General features: G+C 32.6%; 2 protein-coding genes across 9 annotated transcripts in view; one reads left to right on the forward strand and one right to left on the reverse strand.

Annotated features, from left to right (window-relative positions):
* The window catches only part of LOC148611725 (uncharacterized), a 37,543-nt gene extending 26,940 nt beyond the window's left edge, over window positions 1-10,603 (forward strand). Inside the window, exons 4-11 of the mRNA XM_088595321.1 lie at window positions 194-264; window positions 592-639; window positions 1,058-1,221; window positions 2,620-2,755; window positions 5,730-5,878; window positions 6,697-6,761; window positions 7,981-8,032; window positions 8,407-10,603. Of these exons, the coding sequence (XP_088451447.1) occupies window positions 194-264; window positions 592-639; window positions 1,058-1,221; window positions 2,620-2,755; window positions 5,730-5,878; window positions 6,697-6,761; window positions 7,981-8,032; window positions 8,407-8,408 (687 nt within the window). The 3' untranslated portion in view covers window positions 8,409-10,603. The remainder of the gene's footprint in view (window positions 1-193; window positions 265-591; window positions 640-1,057; window positions 1,222-2,619; window positions 2,756-5,729; window positions 5,879-6,696; window positions 6,762-7,980; window positions 8,033-8,406) is intronic.
* Window positions 10,604-14,477: 3,874 nt separating this feature from the next.
* LOC148611726 (uncharacterized) lies at window positions 14,478-25,057 on the reverse strand. 8 transcript variants are annotated; one of them, XM_088592557.1, is made up of 5 exons: window positions 24,950-25,057; window positions 22,532-22,614; window positions 20,645-20,804; window positions 19,539-19,667; window positions 14,478-17,239 (listed from the first exon to the last, which is right to left on the reverse strand). In XM_088592557.1, exons 2-5 carry the CDS (start codon window positions 22,565-22,567, stop codon window positions 14,625-14,627), a joined length of 2,940 nt encoding a protein of 979 aa, XP_088448683.1. In that variant the 5' UTR covers window positions 22,568-22,614; window positions 24,950-25,057; the 3' UTR covers window positions 14,478-14,624. The 8 variants fall into 8 exon arrangements, with proteins under 8 accessions (XP_088448683.1, XP_088448682.1, XP_088448681.1 ...); XM_088592556.1 differs by lacking the exon at window positions 24,950-25,057 and adding an exon at window positions 24,586-24,830; XM_088592555.1 differs by lacking the exon at window positions 24,950-25,057 and adding an exon at window positions 24,019-24,830.
* Between the last annotated feature and the right edge of the window lie 282 nt (window positions 25,058-25,339).

Here is a 25,339-nt window from a genome sequence, read left to right on the forward strand (position 1 = left end):
TTTTTTCTTTTTCAAATGATTCCTTATTTTGGTTTTCCGTTATACTTCGATAATATCGTGTATTTTAATGTAATGTAGAAATATCTATCTGAAAAAAATTATACTTAAATTGATTTTCTAAGGCATACCAATTTTAATATTTTTACATTTTCATTCGAATTTACTTTTAAATATTGCTACATTTACATTTTAGCTATTTAACCTTTACACAAAATCAAAGAAACTTAGGGAAGCATTCAACAATTTAAATCTAATAGTAATAAGGTATGTTATTCAATGATGTTCTCACTGTTTCTGTCGTTTCACAGAAAATTCATCTGCACGACCCTTTTGCTGTGTAAACTTTTTTTTTTTTTTTTTTTTTTTTTTTTGCATCAACTTATTCATTTCTATTTACTTTTTTATCATTTTAAAGTCGTTTTATGTGATTTTGTTTTTATTTGTTTATTTGATTATTTTGATGCATCATATTAGTATTATAACAAAGCATTTATAGAGCGCTCTAGACGCTAAATTATTTTTAGTTGCCTTTTACACAATCGCTGATTGCAGAAAGCTTATATATATTCAGGGTTATTTTTTTTTATTTAGAAACTTCCCATCAGGAAATACAAGAAAGAAAAGGGATGCATCTTCAAGGTATTGAATGTTTTTACTTCAACTGAACGTATAAATGTATCACTTCACATGCAAATTTGAATTATGGACATTGCTTCTCAGAGTATCTACTCTCTAACACCTTTGTAAGGAAATTTAAATGTATAATACATGTTTAAAATCTTAAACAATGTATTTTGATATAGTTATTTATTTATTAGTTAAAAAGAATAGGATGAAAAAATACTTCTAGCTAAGTATCAATTTAATTTAATAAAGAAATTCACAATTACATCGTAATGTGTTCATGTAAATAAGTGATATGTAAGTGTATATAAAAAGCATATAAAAAGTAAATATAACTTTGTTGATAAACATTGGAAGAAAATAAAATTAATATACTTTTCTTCGTACTTGTTATTGTCCGCTTATTTGGTTTATAATATTTTATTCATCAAAGTAGTAGCTTTTCTGCAAAACACCAAGTTGAGTTTTATGACGTCATGGAAAAGAAAGATGTGCGTGCACTTTTAGATGACGAACTAAAGCGCAACATATGTATAAATGGAATGATTACGACTGCCAGGGTAGTTAGTTTTGAACAAATCGTTTCACAATCAATAGGTATGCTAAACTTGTGAATCCGTTGTATAAGTAACTACTACCGAGATATAATATATGATATTATCGTACTAGTTATTTCGTGGAAAAGTTTTTTAAGATAGTTCTACGAATTACGGACATTAAATTTGTTGTAGTGTAAATTATATAATAGAACGCGAAGTTCTCATACTGTTATTCAATACGAATTTACTCTACGTCTTTAGAACAACTCAGCGCGTGAGCCTGAATTCAGTCTGACGGGAAGTTAAATAGTAATCAAGGGAACCAAGGTTATAGCAGTAATCAAAAGAATATAATCCAGGGACAAAGACCAGACATGGAAAACAGACATACATAACAAAGAACATAAAGTAACTAAAATCATACATACAAAGTAACAAAAGTAAATGAGCAACTCGGACTTCACTAAAAACTGGGAGCATGGACCAGGTGCACCGGTAGGGTAAGCGTCCTCTGCTTTTCTAGAAATAAGCTTAGTATGTAACCTGGTAGCATTAGTATGTGTTGTAAACTCCCCGTCGGCAACCAGTAATTCGGAATTAGGATCTTGCTAACTCACACCTAAACGTTTCAATAAGTTTTAAAGATAAATAAATCTTAGTCAATGTAAAACTGTATAAGGCATAAGAATAATTAAAAATGTGAATACATTTAACTTCGTCACCTGGATCATATGAGCTATTCCTATGGATAGAATTATTGTCCTTGGTATGGTTGCCTTAGACTTGACGAAATATCGACCAATTATTTTCATGTAAAAGCCGAGCTAAGAATTAATTTCACTTAACAAAGGAATAGTAATTCATTTAAGAACAAAATTTTGTAACAATTATATTAGAAAGAATAATCAAGGGAACCAAGGTTATAGCGGTAATCAAAATTATGATTGTATCGATTTATTTTACACAAGACCATAACACATGTGATCGTAGTTTTAAATGAGGTGATGTTTCCGTTACGTTATTGAAAGAGTAATCAGGGGAACCAAGATTTTAGCGGAAATACAAAAATGTATTTCAGGGACAAAGACCAGACATTGACAACAGACACACGCAATAAAGAACACGAAATAAGCAAAATAATACATACAAAGTAACAAAAGTAAATGAGAAACACGGACTCCACTAAAAACTGGGAGAATGGACTAGGTCACCGGTAGGGTAATCGTCCTCTGATTTTCTAGAGACACCCTCCAAATTGATCATAAAAAGTCAAGGGTATACGAAAGAGGAAAGGAAAACTATGACACGTTGAACAAATCAGTTGGTGCAGATGGTTAGTTTCAGTATCAGAACAAATATGAATTGTTGAAATAAAACAAACCTTCTATCGTAGTTGCCAATGCAATGGAATATTAGAAAATATGAAGAAATTTAATCTTATTTTTTAAAATTTAAGAAACTTCAAAGCTTGGATTGTATGTTGGTGTACCATTGTTAGTCTTGGTATCAATTTCAATTGGATTGGTCTTATTCATGAAAATACTCAAAAGGAAACGTAAACTGGTTCAACGTGACAACATTAGTTTTCGCAGGTATTAAAGTCCAGATCTTTCCCTTACTAGTATTAGCCAACTACTTTTATGATTTCATTTTGATATAAATCTATATTGTCTTTCACCAATCTACATGCGCCCCATACGTTATTTTACCCCTGCTTTTTTAAAGTTTTTCATTTAATATATTGTTTTATAAACTCTTTGATATCATTGGAAAATACAAAAACGAATAGATTAGTGTTATTCACTCATGCGTTCATTTCCTGTTTATCTGTTAAAGTATTCCATAAATTCTCATATATGGAGTTTTCAATTCCCGACTCAATACTTGAAAAAAAAGCTTACTGACTATTCAAACTTTACGAAACTGTTTACTGATAAGCTTATATGCCATTGGTGCGTCGCCTGAAGATCATAGATATTTCGTCTAAAGTTCTTATGTCGCTTTCATACACTTTTCGGCCGACATGATGCGTCAATGGCAATGACAAGCACAGATCTATTGCATTAGCTCTTTTTTTTTCTGTCGTATTATAACTGATGAAACATAATATGAGAAATGGTAGCTTCCAAAAGTGTACCTTGATCACTCTCGTAGTTTTTTCTACTTGCTCGATCATCTTTATCTTACTACTATACTGTTTTACTGCAAATTTTGAAAAAATATAATAAATGATATCTGATAAATATCGGGGTTAGACAGGTCTGACTGCTGGGTTGGTGAATACCCTCGGGGACCTGAGGTGCAACAGCAGTGGCGTCGACCCAGTGATTATTGAATACAAAAACAATACCAGTCATGTATATTGCAAATTTCAATATGCTGTAGACATGTTCCAAGCAGTAACTCCTCATCAGCACCATTGCAATCAAATATGCAGAAAGATACAAATGCCAAATTAAAGAGTATACAAGTAGTACTCAAAACCAAAACTATCGAAATAGGACGCTAAATATATCACTGAGAAGGGCTACCATGTGTATACAATGACTGAAGCCTTAGTGTTCTAAGTATTTTGAAATTTGTAATACTACAAATTTCGAAAAAAAAACGTTATATTAAAGTTTGAATTCTTCAATCGCAAACATTTGTTTATAACTAGTCATAAAAATTAAATGTTTGGTTTGAAGAACTCAAACTTTGAAATAGCAAAAAATATATGATAAATAAGATGTCATATAATTCTGGGTAGGATAAGTCTGACTACTGGGTTGGTGACCTATAGAACTATACTCGGGGTCACATAAATAACATACTGTTAAAATTTGAATAAAAATATTTTCTAAGACTTTATTGACACCTACCGTCGTTTAAATTGTCTTAAATGACTTGCTCATTCGTTTAGCCAAACGGCTTCTCCCTAAACATTGAATCGTTAAATTCCGGTCAGATTTTAATTCTCGGTGCCAATATTTACATTGTAAAAAGTCGGCCATGTTTACAGTGATCGGGTTGCTAGGAGATTGTGTTTACGTTTAAATGGTTTGCCAAAAACCGAAGAACCCAGAATGCATTTCGGCGTTATTTCGGATATCTCGGATTTATTTTACGCTAACAACGTACAATACCGAGAAGTTGATCTAGCAGACGATTGTCACCGGAGTTCGACGGGAACTTACAAACTTCGTTTGTAAACAAATCGTCCCGTAGAAATCAACATGGCAGATATTAGTATGGGATTTTCCCGTAAGGATTTGTTACGCATGATTTAAGCTAATAAGCGACTCGTTGGTACTAACACGTCATGCATATATGCGAACTATCTTCATATTAAATAAAAGAGAGACAACTCTAGCGGTAAGTCCCGACGGTTTAAAAAGTAAAGCTACAATTCGGAAATGTGTTGTATGTGACGTCGAGTATAATATTAATCAAATAAAAAAAATCCAATCATAAATATTGCAAACTTCGATATATCTTACTGTCTCAGTGATAAAAATCAATTTCGCGGGTTCAAATTTTGTTTGTGCTTAACTGTCTACCACACAAATTGCGACAAATTAGTATACAGCGAAAATAAATATGTTTACGCTGATTTAACTGCTAATATAAACGATATAGCCGACAACTCTTGAATAAGGACACGTGCATACGTAACGAAGCTCAAGTTGTCTCCTTATTTTTTTCCTTTTTCCTTTTCAACATTCGAATACAAAATTGGAAATTATCATACGGAACATCTAAAAGGTGTTTTTTCTAAAGAAAATATTTCTTAAATTCTAACACATCCTGAAGCATCTTTGGAGGAAGGAATGTGAGGCGTTCGGAAGGGACCGAGAGCTCATTTTATCATTCATTTCCATTCTCAGAATTCCTTTTCTTATTCGCCAGTTTAGGTCGCACATATGTAGGAATGGTTGCAATCGACTCGGGAGGACTCAGATATCTCATTTTAATATTCATTTTTCTTTTTCATCATTCATTTATTATTCGCCGTTTTAGATCGCATAAAGTATGAAATGGTCGCAATTGACTTTGGAGGGGGTTAGAAGTCTCATTTTAACTTTTTCCCTCTACACCTGTTTATCCATGGACCGCCCCCACTCATCTCTATATGGTGGTTTTCAGGTTTATCATACGTCCTATTCTAGCAGTGAATTATGTTTTTGTTTCAAATATCACAGCTGTAACATTATTTCGCGTGTTGTTATTCATTTATTAGTATTTTCAATTGAGGTAAGGTATCAAGGAACCAAATGTGATGATAATTGACATACCATATCTCATTTCGATAAAAAAAAAATCTAACGTAACACATAACAACTTCAGGAGAATTGTACATATTTTGTTTCGTTTTGTTAATCAAAAATGCAAACATTAGCTGTTCGATTAGATATAAACTCTTTAATCTCTTTGATAACAAATGTTTTAAAACCGGAAGACTAGTCTTATAAAGACATGTTATTTATTTATTGTCTACTAGTATTTTCGAGAAGCGAATTGTGATAGTTCTTGAAAGATGTCTCTTTGTTTTCTGGTCTCAATAAATTTTAAAATCTAACATTTTAGTGAATACCAGAGTTATGGTTTCTTTCATGGGCGTATGGTAACCCGTTATAATAATACTTGGAACAGTTTTGGCACTAGATACGTGTATGACGGGTGGAGTGATAACGACGAAGAATCACAGATAGAATATCCAAGATATGCACTCTCTCGTTTGTATTGTAGTCAATTAGTTCATTGTATAGTAGTCAGCTTCATATCATGATTATGATATCAAATAAGCACATGTTTGACATGCGACGATAACAAAAGTTCAAAAACTGAGTTTTATTACAGTTAATCAAATGTTAAATGCAATTATTAACTTAAACTATCTGACATTATATAGTTTACGATTGTGACATTCTGTTTATCGCGAATTTGTGATTATTGTGATATAAAGTACATACATAGAATGTAAAAAGTACTCGATCTGTATCTTGTATCCTTTAGAATTTATTCAACAACAATAGGAACTTATGACTAAGATTTGCAAAAATGCAATGAACTCTAATGTAAACCTCTGAACAAGCGTAAATTTGTGTTCGAAAAGTTTTACAGTAAATGCATTACTCCAAAAGCAAATGGTCTACAGGCGGTTTCACCAACGTGTGTGTCCGATATATTGTGTACATTTCTACTTTCTTGAGTTTCTAGACGAAAACAAAACTGAGCTATTTACACAAAATCCACAGCAGACTTTATTAAACAACAACTTTTAAAAAAGGATATCTTTAATCCATGATTGGGAGATCAATTCTTGTTTAATGAATGATATTATAAAAGAAGTCCATCGGTAGTAAATGCATTTTCGTTTCACTAAATAATCAATAACCATTCATAAAGTGACTAATTACACCTCACCTATCCCAAGTATTCCACCAATGATTTAAGATCAGTTTTTTTGAACTAATTTAAAATGTTGAGGATTTTGCCCGACGATTTCACAAAGATAATTTGGTATTACTTCTTTAATTTTTGTTTTCTTCAGAAAATCCAAGAAAATATACATCGACTTGGGAATACATCTACGATGTTCTTGGCAAAAATGAAACTGTAAGTATTTATTTTACCTCCCCACATTCCCTTATATGTTCTTAAAAACCGATAGACATACAAACTGAAAATACCTATACTTGGAGTTGTTCACTAATATTTGAATGTTGCACTTTTCATTTGTCCGACATACCAGTGATTGCAATTGCCATTTATCTATATGTTATGACATTTTGATAATGAAACAAATAATTTTCATGATGCTTTTCATATGGCAATATATTGACAAGTTGGTCGCCCCAAGAAAATAACTGGATCGATACCTGATGTTCATTGATCTTTTGGAGGCGACCATCCTGTCCATATGAAATTTTACCAAAAGTATCATGAACTATTTGCTGTATTATACTTTTAAAATGTGGTTTTCTATGGATTGATTGATTGATTGATTGATTGATTGATTGATTGATTGATTGATTGATTGATTGATTGATTGATTGATTGGGTTTAACGCCCGAACAGCAATATTATATCTATATCCAGACGATGAACATAAAAAAGATGATAAACAAGATATGATGATGAAATGAAAAATGGGATGGGACACAAGGATAATGGGGTCGACAAATTTTAATGGCCACTGGAAATAGGGAGAGATGGGTAGGGTTGGGCAATTTAGCAAATGTTTCCTATTCCTGTAGAATACTACAGAAGGGTTCTTTAATGTGCGATGAACGTAGCATCTTTCCCAATACGTTGCACCACTATGGTTTGTGGTCAGGTTTTCCGTATTATGGTCTGACGAACCCAGCATGAAACATGCCATGGGTATTCCATTCCACCACGTGGGGCACACAACCCAGTTGCTCTGCGGGCAGAGCGCCCTAGCCCCCCACTCTTCCGGCCAGGGTTCTGGGCACTATTTAGTCGTCTTTTACGACAAGCTTAGTGCTGCAGTGGGCCTATTCTTTTGACAACCGGACCTGCACGAGTCTTGTTTATTATGAGGTAAAACTCGTATTCATAATATAACTTTACATGTCGGGAAGACGGCAGACAGACAGTAAAAAGTAACATAATAATCTAAAAGTATGATAAAATGATTGTTTTGTGTTGTTAGAGACAAATAAAAATGTTTGCTTAAACTCTGTGTTAATAGAAATATCATACAGAAATCAATGTATATATATTAAAACAATTCTAAATGGTTATCATACCCTTGTGTAAAAACTACGTAGCTCGATTATTTTAGGTGATTTTTATTATTATTATTTTTCAGTTTTCCATCAAACGACCTAAAACAAACACTACGTCAAACAGTGTATATATATGTAAGTGCTAGTTTTAGATTAGAGTAAAGCTTAAGACTTGTCCACAATTCGTAATTAAAAAACACAAAACAATGGATGAACAACAACGTAACTAGTGAAAAACACCGTTTTTGAATTCAGCAATGTTAAACCTTAAATTTGCGCCATTGATATCGGCATATATTTTGATGTCTACAAATGCAATATTGAAAAAGTATAACCGACATGTTCTTAGAATTAGCAGGCCTATATACGTCACTTGTGAAGTATTGCTTAAAGGGTCGGAGACATACGTTTATTATGAATATTTTCAACTTCGTGTTAAAAATTATTTTAGAATACGTTAAGGAGTGTTGGTGACATTTCCAATTCTCTTCTTTATCTATTTATTGCAGAATGAGGACTGGTGACGTCGATAAATAGTCAAACATGAAACATGCAACACCTCCTAAGGTGGTCGTTATATGAATGTTGTATCATCTGAACATGCATTTCATTTTCGAAGAGCACACCTATTTGTATTCAATTTAAAACAAATGCAATATCCTTCGCTGGTGGATCTATAACTTCAATCACATATTCTTGTAACATTCGTTTTGTTTAAGAATGTATTGTCAAATACAACAGTCGTCCGTAAATAAGGTTTTGCATTATCTAGATAAAAACAGACATATATGACAAACCCAATACACCATACATATTTAATTTTCCAAATAATTCAAGTTCTGTTGGAGTGGACAACATTTCACTAATCTACAAATTTTACTTCTATTAGTTTGAAAGGTCCGAGACAAATACTCACACTCTGAACATATGATGGTTTCAATGCTTTAAATCAATATCTAACATTATTTTTTTTATTTATTCAAAATAGTCGGTATTTATCATTTAAGAATACGACTCAAATATAAATGTGTTGTGATATAATATTGTGTGTCGTGGTCCTAAATATTCTACACATAAATTTATCGTGACTGTCGATCACTGTCACATATTAATTCATATCATATATTTAATTTGAATTTGGTTTTTGAAAACTTTTAATTTCATTCCATTTTTGTGAGAAAAGGGCGATTTTTCTATTTTTATTTCGTGTTGCTTGAATTTTTCATATTTTGCATATTGTTTCATAGCCGTTGTGTATTTCTTTGACTCTTTCTACGCTCATTAACAACTTAAATCACTGTCCCTACTCCATTGTTCTATTCAAACATACTCTTTTTAAGGGATAAAATTGACTCGTTTTAGGCTTAAAGTTATATTGTGCTGTGGATTTGTGGATGCATGGGAAGTTGGGATTTTAGCTAATGTATTTTAGTAGGGTTCGCGCTGCTCGATTTTATGTGTATACCTTTTGTTCTTTTATGTTGTGTGTTCTGTTCTTTTTTGTGATATTTTTTTATATTCCCGGTGTTGACTTGTCAAGGAAGACTCTTCCGTATATATATATATATATATATATATATATATATATATATATATATATATATATATATATATATATATATATATATATATATATATATATATATATTACTTCTTATGAGATTGGCATTAACAACTCTTGTACTCGTAAAGTGCACATACTACGTAGTTACTAGTACTGTATACATCATGAAAATGTATCTCTAACATCTTGCATGTTGTATATCTACATATGCATAACATTATTTTTTTGACTGAAAACCATAATAATTCAATGCTTTAATCGCATGCATTATTTTGTACGGAAGATGTCTGTTGTTTTTGTATTTGTTATTCATATCTAAGGTTACTTCTTATATGAGAATTTCAGTTTTTTTTTCAATTAATTATTTCACAAATGAAAGTTATTTATTCAAGTTATTAGATGTACTAGCATGTTCGTTTCAGTGAAAAAATATTCAACAAAACCATTACAATTTATTTCGTTGTAATTTTACAATTTTTCTTATCAACATAGATAGGATTACTAAAATAAACGGTAATTCAATCAAAGTTGGAAATACTGATATATTTTCAACTTGCTCCCTTGTTTACTAATAAATGAAACAGCGTGACAAAAAAAGTTTCAATGGACTTTTTGTTACAATTTCGTGATTCTAAAATAAACTTAAATATAACAATAAGTTACACAACAGTAACTTTTTAACAGGTTTATAAACCTACCAAGGTTACTTTCCTGGTAGTTTATTCAATATTTTAGTCGTTTTTTTTTTTTTTTTATTTTTATTTTTTATTTTTTTTTTAATTTTTTTTTATTTTTTTTTTTTTTTTTTAAATAATAATACGTCGATCACCATCAGCACTGCAATATGATTTTGAAGCGCATATGTACTCTTCAACTCGTTGGTTTTCATGCACAAATCATGACCAGATATAAAGGCCACCTTTGTTGGTGTTATTATGTTTTGTTATTATTTGCTGTTGCAGAATAAAGAGTTGAATCGATTTTAGTTTCTGTAAAATTCGATGAAACGGATATTTAATACTGAAGTTGTTTTGGTATCATTTGATAAGTTAGCTGTATTCTAAGAAAAATTGTTTCCTCACTGTGTTTAGCAAGAACATATACCACGCAATTAACATTGTATATTTATTTTGTGAGATAAATTTCAATGCTTTCCATTTTTGTTTGAATCTATCGATTCGTCTTTACAACGTTGATATGCTGGAAATTATTTAAAATTGGGGTATATTAAGTTGTGGGAATGACAATTTAATGACAATTTTTTTTTCATAAATGGACCTCAAAGATCGATTACTTGTACTTGAGCTCATTTGAATGCCCAAATATACTGCAGTGTTTTTCATGACAATAACGGATGAGAATACCCTCCCGTTACAAATGAAACCGTCTCGGTGGTCTCACGGTAGCATGCTCATTTCTAGTACGGGAGGTCGTGGATTCGATCCCTAGCCGAGTCAAACCAAAGACTTACAAGTTGGTAGGACTTCGCTGCACGGGGTATTTACATAGTGACAACTGGTTGGCTCGGAATCAAAATAATGTGTCGGAGTGGAATAACATGTGTTACTTCTGTAAGCTAGCAAATTAAAGATTTGGCTCCGCGCGTAGACTAGTACAAGGCACGGTCGATTCGATTGATCAATCGTTCTCATCATGAAATACATGAAATATCTGCCATAGGACGTGAAACCATAATCAATAATTCAGTTTAAATTGAAGATGAATATATAATCCGGAAATCCCTTTAGGGTCTTCCGAGAGTAACTATATTCCTTCATGCACATAATTCATTTACATACGATACCAAACTTCTCTATTCAGTTTTCACGACAATGCTTTGAGTGGTTTCGTCGGAGTTGCGCTTAAGATGTTTTAACATGTAAAAACCTTAAGTTAATTTTATTTGTTCAAGTCAGTAAACAAAGTGAAAAAAAAAACCAACTGACAAAGATGTAGATATGGAACTGTAAATGTCTGTAGCCAGAGCGTTTCAAGAAGTTGAAACGGACAATATTATGTACCGTAAACGTTTCATGGGGAATTTAAACACAATATATTTTTTATGCATATGTACATAAAATATCCAACAGTCCAATAAAGTTTCATCAAAATCCATAGAGCGGTTTAGCGCTTACAAGAAATATGGACCGACTTCGTTAGCAGGGGTATAAAAAACTGAACGCCCAAACTGAGCTGATATGCTAAATATAAATTAAATTTGGTTTTTGCACCAAACCTCTTTCAAAACTTTTAACTTCTATACTCACAATTGTCAAAGAGGGTCTGCAGTGCTACCACAACACTTGGTTACTCCCGTAGTGGTATTAATTCAATGTGGATCCTGAAAAATTCGAAAGATCTTTTGGAGACAATCAGTTCAAGACTATCTGAATATAATAGCATTAAAACCTATGATTTTTCAACACTGTATACTTCTATTCCCCATACTCAGTTAAAATCCCGACTTTAAAACATTATACATCGTTGTTTTTCCAAAAAAAGATGGTACACCTAGATACAAATGTATAGTTCTTGGTAGAGATTTCTCATACTTTGTAAGAAATAATTCCAAATCATCTTCCAAATATACAGAGGAAGATGTTTACAAAATGCTGGAATTTTTAATCGACAACATATTTGTCCAGTGTGGTGGACGTGTTTTTCAACAAACGGTCGGCATTCCAATGGGAACAAATTGTGCTCCTTTACTTGCTGACCTATCCCTTCACTCTTATGAGGCTGACTTTATAGCTGATCTGATCCGAAAGAAAGACTATCGTTTGGCTAGATCCTTTAATCTCAGTTTCCGCTATATTGATGACGTATTATCTTCAAGTAATCCTAATTTCGGGGATTTGATACATTGTGCTTACCCAAAGAACTTGAGATAAAGGACACTACAGATACTGTGAAATCAGCCTCATATCTTGACCTACACTTAGAAATCGATAGTAAAGAAAAACGTTTGACCAAACTTTACGACAAACGTGATGACTTTTCATTCAAAATTGTTAACTTTCCTTTCATCTGTGGCAACATCCCTTCAGCACCTGCGTATGGAGTGTTCATATCACAACTCATACGTTATGCCAGAGCTTGCCGAAACTACGCAGACTTTTTGTATCGCGCTAGAACTCTAACAAATAGGCTTCTGGAACAGGGTTATGTTGCTACAAGATTGAAGTCATCACAACAGAAGTTTTATGGTCTTCATCATGAACTCGTAGATCGTTGATGTATCCATCGGCAGCATGAAAACTGATTTATTCAACGGGTCAATTTTCATTTCCTTGTTTGTCTACCCCGGACTCGACTTTTTATGAGCAACTCGGCGGGTGTTTCTAGAAAAGCAGAGGACGCTTACCCTACCGGTGCACCTGGTCCATGCTCCCAGTATTTAGTGGAGTCCGAATTGCTCATTTGATTTTGTTACTTTGTATGTATTATTTTGGTTACTTTGTGTTCTTTTTTGTGTATGTCTGTTTTCCGTGTATGGTCTTTGTCCCTGGATTGCATTCTTTTGATTACCACTATAACCTTAGTTCCCTTGATTACTCTTTCAGAGAAGTTGCGCTGACAATGTAACTGATTAAGATTTATGGTAAATTTCTAAGTTCAAAGGGGCATTACTCCTACAAAAATTAGGGGATCAAAATTTCCTGGTAATATGCACAACTACATATGATGCTCTTGCTACATGCCACGTTTCGTAAAATTTTGTTAATTAATTTCAGAGGAGTTGCGTCGACAAGGTAATTTCTGATGATTTTTTGCAAATTTCCAACTTCAAAGGGGCATAATTCCTACACAAAAAAAGCGTTTCGAGATCCCGGAAGTAAACAATAAAATGCAGACCGGTCTTCGGATTTCAATACGGTCTACATCAAAAATTCTGGTAAGGAAAATGAGACTAGTACGAGACTTACAGACCCTATATGCATAACTACATACGATGTACTTGCATAATTATTTGTTAGTTTTTACTTGTTTAATAGTGAAAAAAAAACTGAATTATCAATCAAATGTTTAAGGCGTTCTAAACGTGAAATAATGTGGTCAATTTTTTATGGAAAATTTGATTATGAAAATCGGCACAAGTCACCAAAAGCATCCCAAACGTATCACTTGTGATACTATTAAACGGAAATAAAAAATAAGCAACTTTAATTTACTGAAGCATGAATGCCGTGTGGTTTCTACCAAAAAATATTCAACCACTGTGCACATTGAAGTACATGTATATGGTTAGATTTTTTTATAAATCGATATTGCAAATAAAAAAAAAACATGTATGGTGAAATTTGACTTACTGAAAAGATTTTTCAGTAATGCATTTCAAAAAAATAAAAAGTTATTGGTCAAACCTTCCGGATCCACACTTACCAAGTTAAATTGTATTACTAAGTTATTTTGTTATTTATTGAAAACCTGTAGAGGCAAAGTTTAACCACTAAACATGCAAGTCATTTTATGTTTTATGTTAGTAACAATTTAATATTCATTCAATAAAATCAATTATAACAAATCAATCATTTTGAAAAAAGACAGACCGTTAACTTTCAGCTTTTTCCTGTAAAGACAAAGTAAAAACAAAAGTAGGGCATAAATGGAACATCAAGTGATACCCTGCTATGTTATGGTGAAAAAAAGGGGGGATTGGAAAATGTTCAAAACATATACTTTTTTTTTGGATTCTGCTGAAATGTATTTAATGGTATTAAACAACTCTGTTAAGTTTATAAAAAAAATAACTGATCTGTTCTAGAAACCATCAATGGACAGACAGACAGACAGACAAAAAACTGATGGAGGGCATCAAATAATACATGTACATGTACCTTGCCACTTCCTAAGGTGAAGTATAAAAACCATTAAGGCTGAATAGCTAAAATATTTGACAATCATCACTTAACAACAGAAAAAAGACAAGAAAACATGTATCTGAAGGGCACAGCTTGATAGATCTCCACCTTCCTTTTAAATAGATCTATGAACTATAATTCAACAACCACAATACATGTTCACCTATCATTTATAAATAAAATGCTTCACAGAGCCCAGCTAGATACATGTAATATGAAGGAAAATTAAACATATACGTGTATACATGTATTTAGCATGTGCATATACATAAATTAATATCAATAGTTTACAATGTAATTACTAAGACTTCTGAAGTTTCAAAATAGACTCAACAGCCTGATTTACAGAAGGGTCAAATATAAAAGTACTAGTGCCCTCAGCTTCACTCTCCTGTATAACACTATAAATCATATCAGCACTGTCAGTGTAAATTATTTGAGAACCTTCTAAATTTTCAGGAATTTCAAGGTATTTTACCTCTATCCCCTCTTCATCAGCCTCATTGTTATGCATCTCTATGGTAACAACATTAGTTTCACCTTGAAAGTCAACATCTGATTGGTCAATAATTTCATGTGAATCAGAAGTGACATTTTCATTGTCACAATTCTTTCCTGGGAGTTTATCTACAATGTTGCTATTGTCAATGTCTGTTGCTACAGAAACATTAGTGATTCCAATGGCTGAACAGTTTTCAATATGCTTTGATGATGCTAGATGACGCCTAAGTTTATAAGGTGTGAGAGTTTTAAACCTACAAATTTTGCATGCAAACCTTTTGACTTGGGCAAAATGAACCTTTCTGTGAACATTCAGCTGAGACACAGTAGAAAATCCTCGATTACAAATGTCACAAAATTGAGTTCTATTGTCTTCATGCCTACTGAGATGTCGTAAGTATTCTTGGCTGCCTGAGCAAACACGATCACAATATTTACAAGGGAATTTCTTCAAGTCTTCATTTTTCATTGCAAATTCTTTATGATCTTTGAACATATGGTATTTTTTACCTGAACCAGAAAGAAATTTACGGTCACACAAATCGCACTTGTATTCTGTTTTATCATGATACCTTAATCTATGCATACGTAATCCTTGAGATATTTTAAAAGCCTTGCCACACACTTCACAAATATAGTCTCTAGATTCACCATGTATTTTCATATGTGTATTTAGAGTCCTTTGCAGACCAAACATCTTGCCACAGACAGGACAGGGTAAGTTTTTCTGACTATCATGACTACTCCTATGTTGTAAGGCTTTGTATTTAGATTGGAAAACTTTACCACAAATATCACAAATCCCAGGTGTCTGATCTTTTTTTTCTTTAAGGGCTGGCTTTGACCGCTCTTTCTTTGGTATCTCAATGTCTGGAACTTTCTTATGGAATTCTGCAATATGACGTTTAACATATTTAACCAAGCGGAATTTTTTACCACATATGTTGCACGGTATGTTTGCCTCACTGTGAATCAACATGTGATTTTGTAACCTGTTCTTTGTCTTAAACTGCATTTTGCAAATGTGACATGTTACCTCTGACATATCAATTTCATAATGACTTCTTACATGCAGTTTCAAAGTCTGAATAGATTCTCTCTTAGTTTTACATATTGGACACTTAACCTTCCCTCTTTTAGCTGGACCGTGATACTTCTCAGCAATGACTAAATCATGTACTTCCAATTCATGTCTTATTTTTTCAAAATCTGAAAAAAAAGTTTCGCTACATTTATGACAGGATACTTGAGATGAATGACCGGTATTTTGAGGCTCTGCAAAATCCTCCTCATTCTTTTCTGCCATTACGACCTTTATCTCTTCATCATAATCATGCTTTCTCAACAGATGCCTAGATAAATTATATTTTGACACAAATGTCTCTGTACACATATTGCATTGAAGTTTTTTGGTTACAGGGTGCTTTATAAATGTAATGGTAATTTCTTCCTGAGTGTCATCATCATTTGAAGAAACATGTACATTATTTGTTTCAGCTTCAACAGTCAATTTTCCATTATCTTCCTTTGCCTGGACATCTTCATGTTGATGTTGCCCAATTTCTTCAAAGTCACGAACTTGAAGACTGTCTGAGGGGGACTCCATTGCAGTAGAAACTTTATCACTGAGACTACTAAATTTTGTATTCGATTTTTGGTTTTCAATGCTTGTATCTGACTCCATGATCTCACAGCTGCTTTTTCTGTCCAAGGTCTCCGACTCCACTACTTCCATTGTCTTTTCAGATTTGCCAAATAACAAAACAGGTTCTTCCTTCTCCAAACCTTCCTTTTCTACAGCAAGTGATTCTTCAAGTTTCTTGTCTGAATTATCTACCTCTTTACCTGCATTGTCTTGTATCTTATGGGTTTCAATCTTGTGTCTATGGACATATCTACGCAAACGGAATTTCTTTCCACAAATGTCACATGGATATTGATGTTCTCCATGTATTTCAATGTGTTTTTTCAACTGATATTTTGTTTTGAATTTTAAACCACATGTAGGACAACACTTTCGGTCTATCTCTTTACTGGTAGTAGACTTGTTATCGTTATTCCCACAGTCATCATTTGTGATACCTTCATCAATGTCAGATTCAGTATTGCAACTCAAATCTAATTTGTGAGTTGATTCTGGAGTTTCTTTTTCTTTATTACATAGAGTTTCAGACCTATGTGTTGCTCTTTTTGATTTAAATTCCTTACTTTCGTTCTTACTTCCACTTTCATCAAGACAGACAGCTTCAGAAAATTCATCAGCATTATCAGGCAGTTCCCCACCAGCCATCTCATCCTCAACGTGGGATTTTCCAGGTTCCTTTTCATATTTCCTTTGCTCAATCATCCATTTTGGAGGCTTAATTTTTCTCCCACTTCTAGATTTAAGGTACGTTTCTCCTTGTACTTTTTTACCTATAAAATAAAAACCAAAATTTGACAAGTTGTTACACCAAAACCGCATAAAATATTGCCAAAAATAATCCCAAGCAAAAAAAAAAAAAAAAAACACCTGAACTGAGCCTTATATATATTTGTCAGACATGATTTCACCAAGCAACTAACGGCTCAAGAGAGCCTGAATTGCTCACCTGGTTAACCATTTGTTTATTTGAAAACGTAAGAAATGAGACAGGCTAAGTTAAAATCAACTAAATTGTCAAATGCACGAAATGCTTTTAATGACCTGAACCAGAAGTTTGCTAAAGGCAACAATTTTTTAATTATTTTCAAAAACCTGCCTTTCGACCCATAAGTTCCATTTTTAGTATAGGCTGCCATATTATTCACGGATTAAAAATCAAAAGTCATTTTGAGCACAATACACTAAAGAACTATTATGCTTATTTTCATTCAATGATCTTAAATGGTTTTAGAGAAGATTTTCAGAGTTGTACATGTGAAGAAAAAAACAACAAAAAAAACGTTTCAGCCTTAAGGAAACCCTAAGGAACATATATGCTAACTTTCCTTGAATTCTGTGCAATGGATTTTGAGAAGATTTTCAGTTGCACATGTGAAAAATGCAAAAATCTGTTTCAGAGGCCGTAACTCCTACGTCAGTTGGCAAATTGTTTTGAAAATTTTGGCATATGTCCGTCTCATGATGCTGAACATTATTACCCATGCAAGAAATTTGCTAAAGGCACCGATTTAGGAGTTATTTGCAAAAAACTGCCATCTGACCCCTATGTTCTGTTTTTAGTAATGGTGGCCATGTTTTTTCATGGATCATATATCCCAACAGTCATTTTGTGCAGAACACCCTAAGGAAAAATCATGCCAAGTTAAAAACTTGTCATTCTAGTAATTTCAGAGGAGAAGATTTTTGAAAATTTGTCCACAACAACAAGGACGACAATGACCGGGGTGACGGACGCAAAGTGGCATAAGCTCACTTGGACATTGGCCTAGTGAGCTATTAAAAAGGTGGAAATTGGTTCAGTAGCTCTCTTTGTAAGAATCATGCAAGATCTGAAAAATGTGATACACCCCCAAAAAGGCTATATATTTTTATTGATGTAATTGAGTTATTTTATGGGTCTAAATAATAAGATGTGTAATTATTCATTCCAATCTGTCTGCTCTTAGGAGATAATCAACATTGAAATTCTATTGTATTTGAGTGTTATTTACAGAGTTATCTCCATTAATTTAGAAATCTACAGTGCATTCTATATAATTTTTATCTCCTAAGAGCATGGATTATATGAAAAACAGAATGTTAATTTTTGTTTACAATGGCAATTCAAACAAAATATCAAAAGTAAAAATATATAGGCTTTCCAACCATGAATCACATTTTGCATGATTCTTAGCTGGAGTGCTACAATTCAGTAGAAACAAAAGAAACAGTAAGAAAAGAAATGGAACAGAAAAATCAAGATTTAATAACGTCTACAAAAAATCATTTCTGATATGTTTGATAATCAAAAAGAGAGCATGAAAATAAGAATCAGAATGTGTTCTCTGCATGATAATTTATAATTTCATTGTCTTTAATTAACTTATCTTTAATAAAGAAATTTGTTGCATTTCAAAAGTAAATAAGTTTGTAAACCAAACAATAGTAGGTCATTATATAGAACATCAGTTAAATGTTAAGTGATGTGACACTCAGTGTAAAAAGTAAATGCAAGAATACTGAGAGTCAAATGAGAGGAAATCTGTGGACAAAGCACAGCTAAGAACATTAAAAGGACAAGAGATGATAGATTAACAAATATTATGTATACAATGAAGGGTTATAACAAATTTCTTGAAAATGTCAGGTAAATCAAGCATTCATATACATATATTAAATATCATCAATGACTCAGTTTTATAAATTTATTTTAAAAAAGGAAAAGAAAAGGAAAGTGTTTAAATTTAAGAAGCTAGTTTTCCCCAGTTTTGAGAATTTTCAATTACTACATGTACTAGAAAAAATAACTGATGGTCCTGGTCTTTTTTTTATATATAAAATTGCATGACCATTCTTTATTTTCATCCTTAATATTAAAACGTCACAATTAGGTCAGAAATATCAGTGCTCCTTAAAATAATACCATTCAATCAATGGTTTAACTGATTTTGAAAAGAAAGGGATAAAAAAATGAACAGAGAGAAGGAAGATTAACAAACTTACAGACTACAGAGATATGTATTCCAGTTCCCCCCTCCAGCCCCCAGTCAGGATAAGGGTATATTTACATGCATATTGTACTTGATTTACCAGAAAACAATTTATGTCTCTTTTCTAGTTTTTCATCCTTGGTCTCTGTTTTACTCCCTAATTTTTTCTCTTCCTTAGAAACTTTTATACTCTGTACCACCAATTTCAGGTCCTCAATGTGAAAAGTATCTAAAAAGAATTTGCAATGAAATTAAATACAAAAATATAAAAGAAAATTATACTTATACATTATTGACAAAATTCTGTGAGCATGCTCACATAGAGAATGTCCCTTAAAAACTTAAGTTGGATTATCTCACTTTGAAGTGTATAGGACAATAATAAAATTTCTTCATGCAAATCTACATATGTCTACCATTTCTATAGAATTTTATCCAAATCCATTGAGTGATTTGTTGCACTCACAATGCTTTAACATGTAAAATCCTGAAGTTGGATAATTTCCCTTTAGAAGTTTAATACATTAATTACAATCCTTTATGCATATTTGCATAACTATGATGCCTGATCTTCCTAAAAATTTCACTAAAATCCATTGAGTTTAGGAGGAGTTGTGCATGCAATGTTTAAACAGATAAAACTCCTAATTGGTATTACCTTCCTTTGCAGGCATCAGGAAATAATTATCTTTATTTTTAAACATCAACATATGATGTCCAGTCTTCATATACAGGGCAAGGTCTAAGCAGATCTTACATGAAATGTGGCAGAAGCAGTAATAGACAGAAAGATCCTACCCCCTTTATTGCTGGGGTATAACTGTTAAAATTACGCCTTTGTTGGAAAATATATACATTACTATTGACACTTCAATACATCTTGTAAATTCTAAATTAAAATTGGGATTGTACACAAAAAAAAATAACATCAGATTCAATACTTAAACACATGTATTCTTTGAATATTTCAAAATAGACTAAGACATGTAAAAAATGTGATTGTTTTTTCGTTACAAGTCAAGCAATCATATACATGTATCTTGCATAGAACTTAAGCATTACTAAAGTGTGATTTTTTTCATAAAATTTGCAAAAACTATGTCATATTTCAGTGAATGTTCAAAACAAGTGAACACATTACTTTATTTTTGAAATTAAAGTCACATGCATCAAATATTCTAAGACTTATTGTTTTATTTAAAGCACCTGACAGGAACTGTTGAACATTCTTTAGAAGATCAAAATTGTTTTCTTCTATACAGTGTTGTAGGAACTGGCCACCATTCTGGGAACTTATACAAAAGGTTGTTTTGGCAATTTTATCAACAGCAATACATAATACAATTTCACTGGTATCCTTGGTAGTCTGAAAATATAGCAAAATAAATAATCAACACATTTTAATACAAAAGTTTACAAGATAAGCTACATGTACTGGTAAACATAAAAATGTACTAAAAATATTTCCTACTTGAACTTCACTTATTTAAAAAGTTATTTATCAAATTCATATTGGGCCAAGCAGTAGTGCATCCTTTTTTTACTAGTACATGTACACATATTAAATGCTTTAAGATATCATGTGATATTTAAAAAAAAATAATTCATTTTGCACACATGTCCAAATTGGTGTATTACTCATTTGTAACTATGACGGCCAATATATACATTCATGTAACCATTTTGCTACATTTGTAAATACTAAGTAGATGTGATATACAGTGTATGACTCAATGTTACAGATGTAAAATGCAGGGGCACAAAGCACCATTTTTTGGTAGTACATGTAATAACTACAAGAAAAGAAGCATGTTAAATTCATATCAAATTTAGCCCTGTTCAAATCAGTACGGATTTTGCATTATATTTAAGAAAATGTGATTATTTTGCCAGCAAAACCTTTCATGCCATCAATTAATGCATGAAAATGGACAACTGGCCATAGCTTCAATTATTGATTCCATAGGTTTCCGTACATTTTTGCACTGACATTTTGGCTGTAGCTTGGACAATATCATACATTGTACATTTGAATATAAGAGTAATCAAGGGAACCAAGATTCTAGCAAAAAATGGTACAAGCTACAGTCAACAAAAGGCTCCCAGGAGTCTGAATCTGGTTGAATTTTGCCTTTCAAAGCAAAAATTAAAGAAGTTGTTAAACAATATTGACCCAAGGAGACTTTGGTAGGACTTATCATAAGGATCATTTCAGAAATTGAAGTTTCTTTTTATCTATCATAGTTTTCCAGATAGTGGCTGAAAACTGTAAAAAAAAAAAATAGGCATTTCCTTAATTATATTTTGGGAATCCCCATTGTATTTGTTTACCGATTTTCCCGCCAAAAAGTCACATGGCAAAAGTGTAAACAAATGTCATCCTTTTTCTTTTATCAATTCTTTCATTTCGAAATATTTAGACACTTCCTGATGGGATCATCATTGTTCATTGGATTTAATTTATTCTATTATTACGTAAGTCTGTTTCTGAATGTATTACATGGTTAAATAGGTCTGAGAAACTTGTGTGTAGCCACGTGCACATGGCCTTAATTGTGTTTACCTTTGACCAGATGATGACAGTTTTGATTGGCTCAATAATACATTTACATTTGATTGACACCTCCTATGAGGATATTGTCAGTCCAGTCGCCTGGTCTAATCACCTTTAATTGCCTTCAGTCGTAAATTGGTCATAGTCAATTAACCCTGACCAGGTGTCAACACAGTTGTTTAACTGGAGAGAATATCCATTGCTGATAAACTTCCTGTCAATTTCAATATACAAAACCTAGGCGCCAAGAAAATCGCCAACTGGCTATTTTTGTTGCCAGATAAAATAAAAAATCGCAAATTGCGACATTGGCGAAGCCCAGCGCGATCCCTGCTCTGATGTAAATCTGAGTATAGCAAAGCTATAATAGTACTATAATTTGAAATTGTCAAAATGTATTAAAAAAATCCCTAATGCTTTATTATATAAAGCATGCCTTAGTTTTCTATGTACATGTAGAACACTATTAGCATGATGGTTTTATCAGACTTCTGAAATCCTTGATTTGCATCATTAAAATATCCTATCCATATACTTACAAGTTTAAAGAACTCGTTGTCTGTCAGATCAGTCATTGTTTCCTCATTTACAGTGCATATAAATGTAGTCTTATATGTATTTCCTGTTAAGAAAAATCAGACAAAATACACATTGTACACATGTATAAGTGCAATTCAAGAACACACGTTTGAACAATAACTTGACAATTTTAAATTATGAGCAAGGTTCTGTCCATGACATGACTAGTACGTGTAGTATAACTGATTCAATTGAAATTTCTAACATTCATTTTCTTAGTGTAAGTACATTGATCGGCTTTTTTCCTTTATATTTCTATTTATAAAGTAAAGTATAAAGTCCAAGATTAAAGAAAAGAATTGTAAACAGATACAATGTACCTGTAAATATACTAATGTACATTGTATGTTTATATAGACTGTGTCCTTACATAAATTCCAAAATGGGTGGGCAGTGCTAAGAAAATTTGCCACTGTTTTTCACATGAAAACATTTCTAATGGACAGTTACATGTGTATGTACTTGCATGTCTTAGACTCTTATCAAGTACAGTACTTTCTACTATTAACCAATAACGGCAGGGTAGTACATTATGTACATATACACATGTATATGAGCATCAATGATACATGTACATATATTCCTAAACGTTAATTACATTGTACATGTAAGCATGCTCATTGGCAGCCCTTCAGTTAGCGTAAAAGGTTCTATAGTCATAGAGGGGAATTATTATACTAATTATATTTAATCAGACACCTATACTCGGCGTCACATAAATAACATACTGTTAAAATTTGAATAAAAATATTTTCTACGACTTTATTGAGACCTACCGTCGTTTAAATTGTCTTAAATGACTTGCTCATTCGTTTAGCCAAACGGCTTCTCCCTAAACATTGAATCGTTAAATTCCGGTCAGATTTTAATTCTAGGTGCCAATATTTACATTGTAAAAAGTCGGCCATGTTTACAGTGATCGGGTTGCTAGGAGATGTTGTTTACGTTTAAATGGTTTGTCCAAAAACCGAAGAACCCAGAATGCATTTCAGCGTTATTTCGGATATCTCGGATTTATTTTACGCGAACAACGTACAATACCGAGAAGTTAATCAAGCAGACGATTGTCACCGGAGTTCGACGGGAACTTACGAACTTCGTTTGTAAACAAATCGTCCCGTAAAAACCAACATGGCGGATATTAGTATGGGATTTTCCCGTAAGGATTTGTTACGCATGATTTAAGCTAAAAGCGACTTGTTCAGGGAGAAGCCGTTTGGCTAAACGAATGAGCAAGTCATTTAAGACAATTTAAACGACGGTAGGTCTCAATAAAGTTGTAGAAAATATTTTTATTCAAATTTTAACAGTATGTTATTTATGTGACGCCGAGTATAGAGTAAATGCCAATCTCTTGACAACTCAGGCATGACTTTTAATGTACACAGCTGAAGGTCAATAAAGGCCAAATGTCATTTTTTTACTTTTGCTAAGAAAATTCCTTTACTTCTCCGTCATTAACTTTGCATCAAAAAAGCATCTTCATAAATGATTAAAGTTGTGGCTCCATGCAACTTCAGTTATGTTTGCAAACCAAACCCAATTCAAAAGTAAGTGGTGACATCATGAAGAACTCTCATATTTTCTCACACAAAAGTGACTATTAAAGCATCAAAATCCTGGAAAAAACCCTGCAGTACCCTACATTCTTCCAGTTATCTCTATACTAGAATTCCCCTACATCAATTTGTGGGTTTTTTATTTATATTTTAACTACATGTACATGTAACGACAACTAATCTGACACTTAACGATCTAATGGTGTTCATTTAAAATAGTATTTGCAAAATTACATTCGATTGTTAGAAGTACCCTGTGTGGATACAGCACCTAGTGATTTATATTTGTACCATAGGCCAAAGATTGAGTATTGAGGATACCTATGTTTACCAGGGGATGGGAAGGCAAGGGGCCATTTGTCACATCAGACAGAAAATGGCCCTTTCATATAAAAAAAAATTATATAGTGTGTTAACAAATTAGAGTTTCTTTGAAAAAAAAACAAATCTTCAACCTTTGTCGTTATCGACAGGATAACTCTTGTGTACTTGAGTTCTCTAATGACTAGGAAAAACAAATGGAATAGACCCCTATTAAATTATGTCCTTCCCATTAAGACTACTGATGTTCTTTTGCAAGAATAAAACAAGAACAGATAGATCACACTATCATATCATTGTAGCATAACTGTTTGTAATTCAATTTACACATCACATTTAGACTCTGTTGCAACTATTTGGACTTGCGACTTGTTTGTTTTAATTTAGACACAATCCGGTTGCTGCAGACATCATCAATACAAGTAGACAGACATAGTTGGGACATCACAAACTCCTTATGTATCATATTTTCAAATCGTATGGTTTTCACTATCTTACTTAATTGGGTTTAGATTTCTTTTACTGCACGTTAAAGTATTTGCGTAAAGGAAATGAAATGCCTCCAACTTGATCCAAAATGGACGACTCTAGCAAAGCCATTGATGTCGTTTCGGTACTTATATTGTTCGCCCTTTCCGAATGAATCAATCTCTTATATTTTTCAACTTCGGCGAAGTACATGTTTTGCACTGTGACTTGTATGTGTATTCATATATATCAACAGCATAGAAACATATGAACCGCTTATGAATATGTGAACATATGCAAAGAGTTTTACGGCATTTTGTTCGAAAAGGGGGAGGGCCCGGGTGGTGCATGTATAGAACACAGAACATATTTTACTGCCAATTAAGGGCCCACAGGGGGCTACATGAGTATAGTATACAT

Source organism: Perna viridis, chromosome 7 (genome assembly GCF_037379345.1).
Source record: "Perna viridis isolate PV_CMFRI_1.1 ecotype Kerala chromosome 7, ASM3737934v1, whole genome shotgun sequence".
NCBI lineage: Eukaryota > Metazoa > Mollusca > Bivalvia > Mytilida > Mytilidae > Perna > Perna viridis.